General features: G+C 41.7%; 1 protein-coding gene across 1 annotated transcript in view; it reads left to right on the top strand.

Moving 5' to 3' along the window:
* Window positions 1-13,341, top strand: part of COL22A1 (collagen type XXII alpha 1 chain) — a 237,215-nt gene that overhangs the window by 96,993 nt on the left and 126,881 nt on the right. The window contains exons 7-12 of the mRNA XM_085300726.1: window positions 2,394-2,669; window positions 3,745-3,825; window positions 4,415-4,528; window positions 5,068-5,112; window positions 10,459-10,512; window positions 12,097-12,132. Of these exons, the coding sequence (XP_085156852.1) occupies window positions 2,394-2,669; window positions 3,745-3,825; window positions 4,415-4,528; window positions 5,068-5,112; window positions 10,459-10,512; window positions 12,097-12,132 (606 nt within the window). The remainder of the gene's footprint in view (window positions 1-2,393; window positions 2,670-3,744; window positions 3,826-4,414; window positions 4,529-5,067; window positions 5,113-10,458; window positions 10,513-12,096; window positions 12,133-13,341) is intronic.

The following is a 13,341-nucleotide window of genomic DNA, read 5'->3' as shown; positions in this document are numbered from 1 at the left end:
TTTGTGCTGGGAGACCTTTGCCATTAATTCAAACCCTGGAGGAAGGTTTGCTTAGACCTTGCTTGTTGTCAGCGTGCAGATAGATGTGCTAGTTGGAAAGAGTGGAGAAGATACACCATCCTTGTTCTTAAAAACACTTTCTGAGTTTTCAGTTGTKTTATTCATATAGTTCTGTTCAGAGAAAATACTTTATCTGTTTGGAGAAAGATACCAACCTGGGTAGACCACAAGACAGGAGAGCAGCGAGCTATTTCAAGTTTTTGCACAAACTTTTTAAATCTTATGAGGAAGCTGTATGGATTCCCTATTTAGGAGGTGAACGCAACATCTGTTACAACTATTGTAACTGTAAGAGTCCTGTATGTTGCAGAATTTCATCCAGTAATGTTAGTAAAGTACCCTCAGGTTCTCAGAAGGAAAATACCATGGCAGTGCAATAGAGGTCTGTCTGYTCATCTATAGTATAGGTCGCAGCATGCTATAGTTTAGGGGCTTGTGTGTGTTTGGAGAGCAGTGTGAGTAAGTTCARCTGCATATTTTGCTGCCTAGTACAAACGTGATGCTTACAGTASTAGCATGACTCTAAACTGGGCTGTCAGCATGGGCTGACTTAGTCATATTATGCAGTATTGCTGCTTTGGGTCTGATGCGCCAAGGGACGCTGGGAGCTCACAGCGTGAAAGATGGGTGCAGTATGGACTTAGCTAACTGAATCTCAGACAATGGTAAAAGGCTAATCTGAATAGTATTTTGATAAATTATCAGCTGTGCTTTCCTAAAAGAAATATAATTTATTGTGCTACATGCATTCCTAATCCTGCACAGTAAGAATGTATTATTATATTAACACACTAATTATTTTGTGGAGACAGCTGAATACTTGAACCCTTCAGATGTGGAGGAAAAAACAGCACTCAAGATTCTCAGTAATATTTTCAAAAGTGACGTGAATTCTGGTGTCAGAAGTGTCCTAGAGCCTCATGAGCCTTTTTTCATTTGACGTCAGCAGCACTCTGGCCGTCATCTGTCTGCAGGGCTGCCTGGCCTGCAGACTGAAGAGACTTCTGAGCTAACGCTAATCTGAGCCGGCGTTTCCAGACAGCGCAGTGCTCTGCTGCGTGTAGATGCTGGATCAGATCTGGAGGCAGGCTACCTTGGGCTACTTATGTCAGACCCTGCTCTGTGCCGACGTGGCCCGACCTCTCCCAGCTCTGCAGCTAGCCGACGTGCCGTTTGCTGCGCAGGCTCCGCTCTGTGCTCCGTTTCTTGCTGCTGTGTTACTTTGGTAAAAGAGGAAATCGATTTGTAAATGAACTAAGGAGCAACGTCTTCAAAAGCCAATTTCTGTCTGCTGTGTAGCTGGTGACACAGAGGGTAGGTAGCGAGATGTTGTTAGGAATGGCTTGGGGGTGAAGAGAGAGACTGGAAGAGGGAGAGAGAGAGATAGAAGTGAGATGAATTCTGCCGTGACAAAGTGGAGGGACAGTGTTTAATGGAGGGTTAAAAAGGACTTTTTTATATTGTCTGTCTCATGAAAAAAAATTCTTTTTTTTTGAGAGTGGCCACTTAGGACTTCATTTCTCATGGGTTAGGCTTGATTATTGTAGTCAGAAAGAAAGACAATCAAGGCCATATTAATCCTTCTAGCTTTTATAAATCCTATGCCTCATCTCTTCTGTTTTTAATTAACTAAATTAGACTAGGAACTACTCTTCGGCACTGTTGGTGAGTGATACATCTGGCTGTGTCCACACTGTATAACGCAGCCCTAGGTCTCTTCTGGGCCTAGAGCATAATTTTTATTGTGTGTTTCAGTTTTCAAGTCAAAACATCTGAAATAATGTGTGAGCAACGTTACAACCTAGCAGAATGTTTTCAWACCAAGAAATGAGCGATGCATGCATGCCCCAGAGATTGAGTGAGGACTTGTGAGGGACACTAAAGAGCACAGAGTCTGCTGGGAAGTGATGGAGAATTGCACAGGCTAGAGRGATCCAAAGCAGGCTCAGCTTTGTTTGTACTCTCTTTTGGGAGAGGACCCTGGTATGTACTACCACCCAACCATACCCAAGCACCGTCTGTAAGGTGTCAAGATGGTGTGACCTGAAACCATGCCATGGTGTGTGTTCACAAGGGAAGACAATGGGCATGAATCTGTGCCCCAGTGCGTGCTCTGCCCATCTTGTTTAACAGGTATAGGCTGCCTATCTGACTTCATATATCACTAGAAAGTGTGTCCTCTAYGGTTTGCCAGGACACCTCCTTATCATGTCCTATACCATCCCCAGCCTGGGGGTTATCACCTGGGGAATCAGTCAGGACTGAAGGCAGGCAATAGAAAGGATGATGAGGCTGTGCACTTTATTAGCAAAGTCACTTCTGTCTGTTCACAGGTCTCGATCCGGCTGGATGGAGAGAACAAGGCAGTGGAGTACAACGCCGTAGGGCTCACCAAGGACGCTGTGAGAGTGGTCTTTCGAAGTGTTCAAGTCAGTGATCTTTTTGATCGCAGCTGGCATAAAATYGCCCTCAGCATTCAGTCAGAGACTGTCGCCCTTTACATAGACTGCAGACTGGTGCAGACACTGCCTATTGAAGACAGGGAAAATATCGACATTCAAGGAAAGACTGTGATTGGCAAACGGTTGTACGATAGCATCCCCATTGACGTAAGTACTGTGTGTGCTGACTAGACCTGGGGTAATGTTCATCACTGGGCTTGCAGCTTGTGAAGCTTTTTATTTTAAGTGTGATATTATAATTGCCCTTTTTCTTAGGCAGCATCACCTACTGAAATGTTACATGCATTATATAGCTAAGAGTGGCATCTCATCATATACAAGTCTTATTGTCATCTAATATGAGAGTGTTGATATCTCCTTAACAGAGGTTAAAAGAGATAAATCTTCCTGATCTTTCTGTGTATTCCCAGAAGTTGTCATAAAGCCAGAGACAGTCATCCACAAATACCATYGAGCTGAGTGCTGAATTACACATGTAAAGTTTTTTTTCCTGTCTAATCTTGACACTGTGAAGGTTTTCACATGTGGTAGTGACAGATGGGAAAAAAGAAACCTTATTAACTCAGAAGAGTCATGATATAATCTCAATCCCTCAAAAATATACCTGATATTTAATGTTTCCTGCRCCAATTGATCTTAATCTGAAAGTTGAGACTTTCACTTTGGACCTAGATTGTCTGGTAGCAGTGTTAACCAGGTATAACTGTATGGAAGTTATAAAATGCATAATTGTGTAGTGTTTTGAGTCTTCTATAATCTTTCTTAGCAGCACAAAATAGAWGGAACATTCATATTAAAGGTGGTAATAGCATTTCTCACACAGGGGTAAATGGTCACAGGGCACAACAGGAGAAAAACAAACCTTATGCTTCGATGAAATTTTGGAAGGAATGTAGGTGGGCAGAATATATCTTCCCAGACAGGAATTTGGCTAGGACATAGTGGTTAGCATTCTTCCTTACTTATATGAAAAGCTGCATCAGAATTTTAATAGGCATGTTCAAGGTCTCATTAGCTCAGCACTCCTGGAGCATGCTGAGAAATTGGTCCATTATTGATAYAGAGAAATAGATATTGACTGCAGGATCCACAGAATCACTGTGAATCTAACCCCATCTGGCTTTTATTTATTTTCCTCTGCACTGTTTGTAGCCAAACAAAAGGAGATGCAGTCTTTAATAATTCACTGTCTTTAAGACTATTGTCTCACTTTGTCTTCTAGTTTGATCTTCAGCGAATGGTTATTTACTGTGATTCTCGACATGCTGAGCTAGAAACCTGCTGTGACATTCCCTCTGGACCAGTAAGCTTCTTCTTGTTTTTAATTCATTTTCACATGAACACTCTTTACTGAAATATATTACACAAATAGAGGATGTGACARTGTGGGTTTGTCATTTTTATAATGATGGTGAATGAGTCCTAAGTATACAATTGGTAATGCAGCAGTGCCAGAAGATGACCACACTGAAGAGATGAGTATGAAGAATTAGAAATTTCCAAGCCCTTTTTCTTTGCCAAGCTGTCAGGGGAAACAAACCCTGAAGTGATGACAGAACAACAGAAATTCAGCATGAAATACTCAGCRTGTTTCCTACTGTTTTATTTGGGAAGAACTAAAACAGTACCAGTTGCTGCTCAGTTTACTGTGCTCTCAGTAAACACTTCGACCCTCCTTTCCTTCTTTTCGCCTAGATTCTGATTTAAAAGATTCATCGCTCACTTTGCCATCTTTTGCCCTGTTGTTTGAATGAATGGCTTTTGTTGAATTTCATTCCTCAGTGYAACATGTTTAGCCATGCGTTGTCCAGTAATGCCAATGTGGTTTCTCTAACGTGGGTAAAAGAGAAAGCATTGAAGGCYTCATAATGACCTTGAGTGTTTGGGTGTAGTGCCAGGTCACGGTCCTGACAGAAGCACCACCCCTYGAAGTGAAGCCCACGGTTGGCAATGAACAAGTTGGCCACCTCAAGACTGTCAATTGCTCCTGTCCGGCTGGAGAAAAGGTGAGAGTTGAGATGAATGTGTTTTCTTTGAGGAAGAAAGAGCTAGTTTTGTTCATAAAGCGTTTTAAGACCTATTAGTGTGAAGCAATATATAGAAAGAGGCAGGCATTGTGTTATTCGCKGGTGACATATCTCTGGAGGAAATGGCAGGTTTTCCAGGTGTTTTCTTTTTACCAAATTCAGTGCTTTTTGTAATACTGGTAGTCCTGGAAGCAACATTGAAAATGGAGTGGTTAATTTTATCCACCCCAGGTAGGCGGGTAGAATAAGTAGGGGGAGATTCTGGAGGTAAATATAGCCAAATCTCTTGGCTTTTAAAAAGAATGGACTTGGTTATATTGTGTGTGACTGGGACTTCTGGAAAGCCAGCTTTGTTGCTTTGTTGCTGCTGTTCTTGAGAACACGTCTTTTATTAATCTGCTGTCTATTGAGACTAGAAAAACTTTCTGTTGTCCCCAGTGGCTGTGGGATTGGGCCACRTGCTTTGTTATATGATGAGTAGACCAGTCTGCCTAATCATGTTATTTTTTTCCCTTTAGGGAGAGAGAGGCCAAGTCGGTCCTGAAGGTCCTAGAGGTCAAAAGGTCTGTAGTATGTGCTAATTGATTTGTTTAATAACAAAAGTAGAGGAATTTTGTGTACTAAATAAGCTGAAGAGTCTGAGGAGGCAAGAGTCAATTATGACTAAATTGTGACTAAACTTAGACAATTTTGGATAACTCTGAAGGAATGCAGGGGACTTTGTCCCATTTGTGTTTTTTTTTTCCTCTAGGCTCACATCTGAATTTCACTATTGTAACTCTGTCACTTCTAGAATACGTATGTTCTGAAACTTTTTCCTGTGAACTTCTGAACTGGCTTTTTTTGCAAGCCAGCTTTATTTGCTAGGTCATGCACAGCTTTCATATGAGTTGCCTAGAAACCTGTGTGCTGCTTTTGTACTGTGCCTTGCTCAGCACTGCTAGTTAGCTGTAGGTTATATAGCAGCCTCCCAGTCTCTTCACACAAAACTTACTGAGACTAGGGTAAAGAACAAGCCATAGTGTGTTAGTCTGAGCAAGGCAGTTTGAGTCATGAGTTGATGTTCAGGCCATTTTCCTCTATGTGTTTCTTCCTAGATAACAGGGCAGGAGGGTGGTTGTGAGGTCCACCTCAAACTTCCCAGTTTCTATATTTATCATGCATATTTTGTAAGTGTCTTTCACATGCACATGCATGTAATTAATACACACGCGTTTCCCTTCTGTGCTTGGTTACATTTAGAGCTGTGGGGACAACTGACTTAGAGAAGTACTGGAAGCAAAATAAGATTCACAGCATTACTGGAGAGGTGAAAGCTGGTGATTTCAGTGCTTCCCAGTTTCACCTGTTGTGTGATAAAAGAACACTGGGAAACAATCTCAATTTAGAATCATTTCCATCTGAAACACTTCTTCAAATTCAGTCAGTGTTCATCAGTCACTACAATATATTTGTTTGGTGAATAAAGAAATTGTGCTCCTCCCCCCCCCCCAGAAAAAAAAAAAATTATCATGAAACACTGGAAGGAGAGGTGCAAAGTCTGTGGGTCTTTAAAGGTCAGACACTGCCAGCGCTGACTTTTTTTGACAACACTTGCTCTACTATGTGCAGGGAGAAGTTTAGTGTTATGAGGAGATGTGTTTTGGGGTACAGCTTTTTTGCCAGCAGCAATGAATGCAGGCCCATTAACACTGAGATGTGCTTGCCTGAAACTGCAGAAAGCATTTCTTTATGCTTTCGTGTGTATATAAATAGCAACTTTCTATTTTAATCTGTGACAGTTTAAGTAATGAGGGGCTATTTTGAAGAATGTCAGAACTGCAGGAGATTGTTGTGAGGAGGCTGCAGAAGGATGATGATGATTATAATAAAGCACTGAGCAGCAGCTCCCATTGCTTTTCGTTGCTGTGACAAGGTCTGCACGCTGGTGAGGGTGTCYGTATTGCATAACATGGCCTAGTGCTGAGCACATTAGTAGAATATGTAATGGTGYATCTCTAAGCACAAAATTAAGACCTAATTACAACGTATAGCTACCTTATCTGGACAGCTATGTGACTGCTGATTCTTGAGCACCTTAGGCAGCTTAATTAAGAGATCTTGATGCTGGTGGCTGTCCCATCCCTGCAGGTGGGTCACTGAACAGCTCTGCAGATTTGTGCATGAATTTTCCCTGGCTTTAGTTGTCTATGACTTGTATAAAGCCAAGGCAGGACTGTGCCCCAGTCTCCGAGAGCTGGGGAGGATGCAGTTTAAATCCAGGCTCTGACAACGATTTGGTACAAAGAGCTGATGATTTGAGACAAACAACTTAGCTTCTCTGTGTGCTAAATAAGGCAAGTAATAGATTTGGTTCCTGACTAGCAAAGATGCTGTGATTAAGTGATATATAAAGCCCTTGGTAGCAGTTCTCACATAGCTATTGCTGATTGTCACGGCCTTATTCCACGTGCAGGGACTAATGCGTTGTCCCTCCTCTCTATCCTTGAAGCATTATTGAGCACTACCCAGACTGAAATACTGACCTCTGGGAGAAAAGCAAAAACTATTTGTAACTCCCCACTATTAGCAACTGATGCTTTATTTTTGGAAAGACATTRTCCTCACAAAAATGAGAATGGCTTCTACGTTATGGGGTTTTAAATGTTAGTAATATGTTCTAGGATCATTCGTCTTGTCTCCTCATTTCTAAGGTTCAAGGGTTGTATTTTAAATTTTGTGTGTAATGAGGAGGGTTGTAAAACTTTAAGGTTAAAAAAACGGGTTTCACTTGTTRCAGGAATCTGAGAGCTGGACCTTCATCAAAATAAGTTGTAAGTTATTGACTAAACTCATGAGTTTTGATTCAAACATACTAGGAAGTGAGTGCAACATAAGAAAAGACTGAGCATTAGCTGACTAAGCAAAGAAGTGGGAGTAAATTAATGAGTAAGGAAAGAAATTATCAGAAAAATGTAGAATCTGAGAGGCTTCAGGACTCTACAGCAGAAAGCATGACTTCTGACTCAGAGTAAGCATCTCTTATTTAGGGTGAACTACAAGGTTGAGGTCTACTTCTAAATAATTGGGACCCAAGGGATATTTGGGTAGACTGTAGGCACATGAGCATTACCTAAGAATACGTTACAGGCTGMTACTGAGAAATACCCTGTAAGGGACTATATGGCCCTCTCAGAATCTAGGCAAGCAGCTGGTTCAGCTGTATTAGAAACATTTCTCTGATGACTCTCACCAGCTGCGTGCTATGAGTCTCACCAGAAGATACAAATACGGACACAGGTCAGCTAAGGGGGAGGGAAAAAACGTCTGCTAARGCAAGGAGGACTATGAAGCTCCTTGTCTAGTCCAAGCAAGGTGGTTTCTCCCTGCCCCCACTAGACTAGCAGTAGCTGGTCACTCAGTCATTCCTTATCCAAGGAAGGAATAATGCCTACTTCTTTTGACTCCTTTTTAAGGAAAAAAACAAAGAATTGGGAGGTCTGTTAGATGACTGCCACGGTTGCTCTATTTTTCTGGGTTTGAAGATAGAGACTTGCCTACAGGCTCTGGTATCAGAGCTCCAGTAACATATCCCCTCTTTTAGAGAGGGGAAGTTTGGACAAGCTTTTCCTATGGTGCTGTCTGACTTGTGAAGATACTCCAAGCGTATATACAGTGTGGGAAGATAACAAGTTTCTACTCCTCCCTAATTTAAGCCTCCAAACCGAGGGCAAAATAGAAGCTTTTGCAGTTATTAGAGAGAGAAATCTCCCAGAGATGAACCCCTCTTCCTCAATCATCCATGCTGCCAAACTGAAGRTAATGTATATTATATGCACAGCATATGCATTTTAGAAGGAGATACAGTAAAGGAAGCTACTGGGGAAAAGCGAGGAAGGAAATAGCCTGGGAAGAACTGGAAAATGCACTTGAAGCTAGGTCCTATTGATAAGTACTAGATGCTAACAATTAGCAGACCAGTGTAATTTATTTTCCTTCTATGCACATCRTGCTTGCTGCGTTGTTTAGAGGCAGCCACGCTAGCTGGACAGTCAACAAGCTTCTGCTCTGTTCCAGCACTGCTATCAATATGTGCTCCGAGTTTAGGAAAAATTACTTCCTGTCCAAATCATAGAAATGATCTTGCTTATCTGTCTTCAGGATTTTGTGAAGGCCAGAGTATTAGACATGCTCTAGGGGAATACATCTCTTTTCTCCAAAATTAGAAAGGAGTTTTGCCTATAAGAGACAACTGTATAAAACCTTCTATGAACTTTGCCACAGCCTACTAGAATTGACTGTGACATTAGTTTTGCATACATGTCTCTTGCTCTGTGAGGGTTTTTCCCCTTTGGCAAAAATGCAAAGAAACCTTCATCTTGCCTGTGGTTTTTAAAGTGTCTTGGTGGGGGGGGGAGCATAATTCTGACAAAAGGTTGAGCATCTGGCRCAGCTAAATACATTTTATGGACATATATCAGGACAAATTAAATTTAGCTGTAACATTAAATCCTATTCCAGTCCATGTGGGGGAGATTTGGGGTGTGCAGGAGTCACTGAATGTATTATTGCTGTGGTGCTTTAGGAGTACTGCTCTAGGTCTGGGACTCTTACAACTGGATATTGTGTCCACAGTGAACAAAACTAGATCCAAAGCACTTAAAGTCACTATAAACAGGAGACAGTAGGAGGTACAAACAAGTGAGGAAAGTGCAAAGAACAGTGACATAGTATTTGTTAGTGATGGATGGGGAGCTCAACACAGTCTATTTCTGRCGTATCCTTTTTGTGTTAGGACAAGGAAGGAGCGAGGTAGGGGAATGTAGGCAGAGCACTCTGTCCCCCAGCAGTGCTACAGAAATCAAAAGATCTGCTGGCAATGCTGAGGATAGCCTTAAATTGTTTTTAGTTGTGGGTATATCCTCAGCTGGCCCCTCTTCCAGTATTGCAACTGTGCAGTGGTATGTGAAAATAATTTGCAGGTGTTTTTTGTACTTRCCATTTTGGGTGCAACTTCTAGCTCTGTAGTGGATAGATATATATCAAATGGTCCATCTCGCTTGTGTATCTATCCCTTTCCCTGCCCCACAAACTATTTTTTTTTCCTAGGAACTGATGGAGGAAGAAGTAGTTCTGGCTGGGTTTTGCTTAACCATTTTTCTCTTTTCCTCTCTCTGTGCATTTACTTCTCCAATCTTCATTCTTCTCCCCATAATTATCTATGTTTTCACTCGTGTTTTTTCCCCCTATTCCATGATTCTCTTTTCTCTTTTCCATTTGGACAAGTAGGGAGAGTGACTGTGTGTTGTACATTTGTGCTAGAAGAGGGAGGTGTCAGCCAATYGTGAAAATCTAGTATGAATGAAAAAATCTTTTTTGAAACTGGAAGGAGAGAAGTAACTCTTAAATTGTGAAAATACAGACTTATTTTTYCCCATATTTTAGGTTTGTACTCTCCAGGTCTTATGCAAACTACTTCCCAATGCATGTCGTCCTTTCTGGCTTAATAGGATATAAGGCCTTTTGAGATACCCAAAAAGAGAGTGCTCTTTGGTTTACCAAGGCACACAGGGATTCTAACTATGTTTTAAAATAAAAAAAGAGTATAAAATCAATTTTAAAATGTGGACATTACAACCAGTATAAATGTAGTGGTGTCCACTGAGTCCTAGTAGGAACTAGAATCTTGTCCATAGAGGCTGGTGGGAACAGAACAGAAGAGTACATGATCTCAGCCAGAACCTAGTTGCACTTTATGAAGAAAACAAGTCAACCACAAGCTAGTAACAAAATACAAAGACTAATGTGGAACAGCCCTCAGCTGAAGTCAAGCGGGAGGGCTAAGAGGAAATCTTACCTGTTATCTTCATGCYTGTCAAAAGTGGAATGAGTTATCGCTGTGGTATCAACATCCTTTCTTCTTTTTCAAGGGAGAAAGTGGCAGGCAAGGACTTCCTGGACTCCGAGGAGAAAAAGGAGAGTCAGTAAGTAAGAATAAAGAGTTGGAAAACCGAGTAGTTGTGTTTCCCTACACACTGAGCCTTTTCTCACGATCCCATATACTTTGTTGAATATATTCCCTTTATCTCAGGGAAAAGTTGATCTTTCTAGTGCCTGGCAGCATTCCTTAGAGAGGGAGAAATGGATGGGGATGATAACTGGCTTAGTACTGGCTTTTTAATTAAAATATGTTACTTGGATGTACTTGATTTTAGCACAGCTGTGTGTTGAATGAGGGCRGTACAAGGCAATTTGCACACACAGAAGGTGCAAGTCTGTCTCAACTCTTTTACATTCAGGTGAGTGAGATCCAGCTTTCCCCAGGTGCAATTAATGCAAATGCCAGACTGAGTTTTTAGGCAAGAACATCTTTAACCCTGTTTAAAATTCAATCTAATGAGAGTTGTTGGCATCTTTGATTCTGGAAACATCTTAGACTCCATGTAATGGAGAACAAGAGATTTTTCTGGGGCTGGAGTTGGAGAATTGGGGAGGGAGTTTTCTGTTTTAGTTCATCATTGATTTCTTTCTTTTTTTTTTAATCAAGAAATTATGACCATGGAATGTCACTTAACCTAAACTAGCAGTCCTGTAATTTGTGTGTATATATACACATACATTCAGATGACAGAACATCCTGTGCTTCAATTTCTGCCTTTTGCCTCTTGTCSTGTCACATGGGACAACTGAAAAGAGTTTGTCCCCGTCCCCTTGACACCCTCCCTTCAGGTRCTTGTACACATTGATCAGATCCCCCCTCAGKCTTCTCTYCCCCAGGCTRAASAGGCCCAGCTCTCGCAGCYGTTCCTCAKAGGGCAGGTGCTCCAGCCCTCTGATCATCTTTGTAGCCCTATGCTGGACTCTCTGCAGCAGCTCCCTGTCTCTCTTGTCCAGGGGAGCCCAGAACTGGACACAGGACTCCAGATGAGGCCTCACCAGGGCTGAGTGGAGGGGCAGGATCACCTCCCTTGATCTGCTGGCAATGCTCTTCCTCATGCACCCCAGGAGACCATTGGCCTTCTTGGCCACAAGGGCACATTGCTGGCTCATGGGCAACTTGTCATCCGTTAGCACTCCCATGTCCTTCTCTGCAGAGCTGCTCTCCACAAGGTCAGCCCCCAGCTTGTCCTGGTGCCTAGGGTTATTTCTACCTAGGTGCAGGACTCGGCACTTGCCCTTGTTGAACCTCAGGAGGTTCCTCTCTGCCCAGCTCTCCAGCCTGTCCAGGTCTCTCTGAATGGCAGCACAGCCCTCAGGTGTGTCAGCCACTCCTCGCAGCTTGGGATCATCAGCAAACTTGCTGAGGAGACACTCTGCCCCCTCATCCAGGTTATTGATGAAGAAATTGAACAGGATGGGACCGAGGAGTGAGCCCTGGGGGACATCACTAGCCACAGGACACCACTAGCCACACATACATATATGTCAAAATGTTTTTATATGTATATGTGCACAGATATATATATTTATATATATGTGTGTGTGTGTATATATATATATGAAAAATAAATCATAATTTGCCATCTGTGATGTCAAAAGTACCTTTTTCTTTCCTCCTTTCTTCCTAGGGCAGAGCCTATGGCAAGGGAGAAAAAGGAGAAAAGGTAAGATCTAATCCTTCATTGGGCTAAATAAACTACAGATGCTTTATGTTGTTTTGTTTAGCTCAGAGGTTACTTTTGGAGTCTGCAGAATGTAGGAGATGATACAATTGGATCTTTGTGGGAAGCTTTTATGCTGGTTTAAGCTTTTTTCCACAGGAAGGGCGGGAAAGGGTTCTTTGTGTTCCCTTTGTGTGTTGAACATGAAAAACTCTACCAACTTGAAATCTTTTTCTTTGTGTAAATGGCAGAGATTTCATGGAGGATAATGAAATAAAGGAACTGTCTTGGGATGGATGAAAAACAAAGGAAACTGAGTTTGAGTTTATTGAATTTTTAACAGGATTAAATTGGAGTCCTGAAGAAACTGCTATAACGTTTCATCTCATTGAATATTTTCATTAGTAACCTAAAGGAGGAAARGCAGAATATTTTCTTATTTCAAATACTAAGCAGCACAGAGAAATTAGGCTTGAAGGTTAAAATTAAGGATACAGAGTAATGCCATGGAAAACTACTTGGTCATCTATCTTGGAGAAATACGTTCAGTAGGAAGGAAAACATCACTGGACTAATTTGTAGTAAAATAAATACAGTTTTCCAGACATCTACGGCCACAAACTCCAACAAAATGCATCTGCAGATCCAGACTGCAGAAAAGAAGTAGCAGTTTTCCTCTGTAGCTCTATATCACACCCAGTTGGAGACATTTTCTTTATTACCAAAATGAAATTTCAAGTTACAGAGAACAATAGGACAAGACTGACAGGATCTAGGAGATAGCTCAATAAATTAAAAAAAGAAGGCATGGATCATACTGAAAATGAGATTAAAGATCTACGGAGCAGGATGGTCTCTGGCTACCCAGTTGCTCAGGAGATGTAAAATAATRTTGGATTGTGGTCTGAAAGTAAGAACCCTGAACAAACAAGACCATGGTATTTACGATCATTGCATCTTCTCATTTGTTTTCTCTGTGATTATGATATATTGATTGTATATGGTGGTACACCGTGTGAAATTACATTCTAAATGAGGGTTGCTTATGGCAGAAAATATTAGTGAGCCAAGCCATAGGCATGGGAGCTGTAAAGAAAGCATTTTGGCATTCGTCTTCCTGCTGTCCTCCTACTGACAGCCAGTATTTAGCCTTTGAGGCTCAGAATTCAGCCTTTGGAAACCAGCTCGTGTTTGGCAGGTGGTGAGAGTCAG

The sequence above is a fragment of the Rhea americana genome, unplaced genomic scaffold (genome assembly GCF_003343005.1).
Source record: "Rhea americana isolate MKP2758 unplaced genomic scaffold, rheAme1 scaffold_0, whole genome shotgun sequence".
Lineage (NCBI taxonomy): Eukaryota > Metazoa > Chordata > Aves > Rheiformes > Rheidae > Rhea > Rhea americana.
This window is presented reverse-complemented; position numbering and strand designations above follow the sequence as displayed.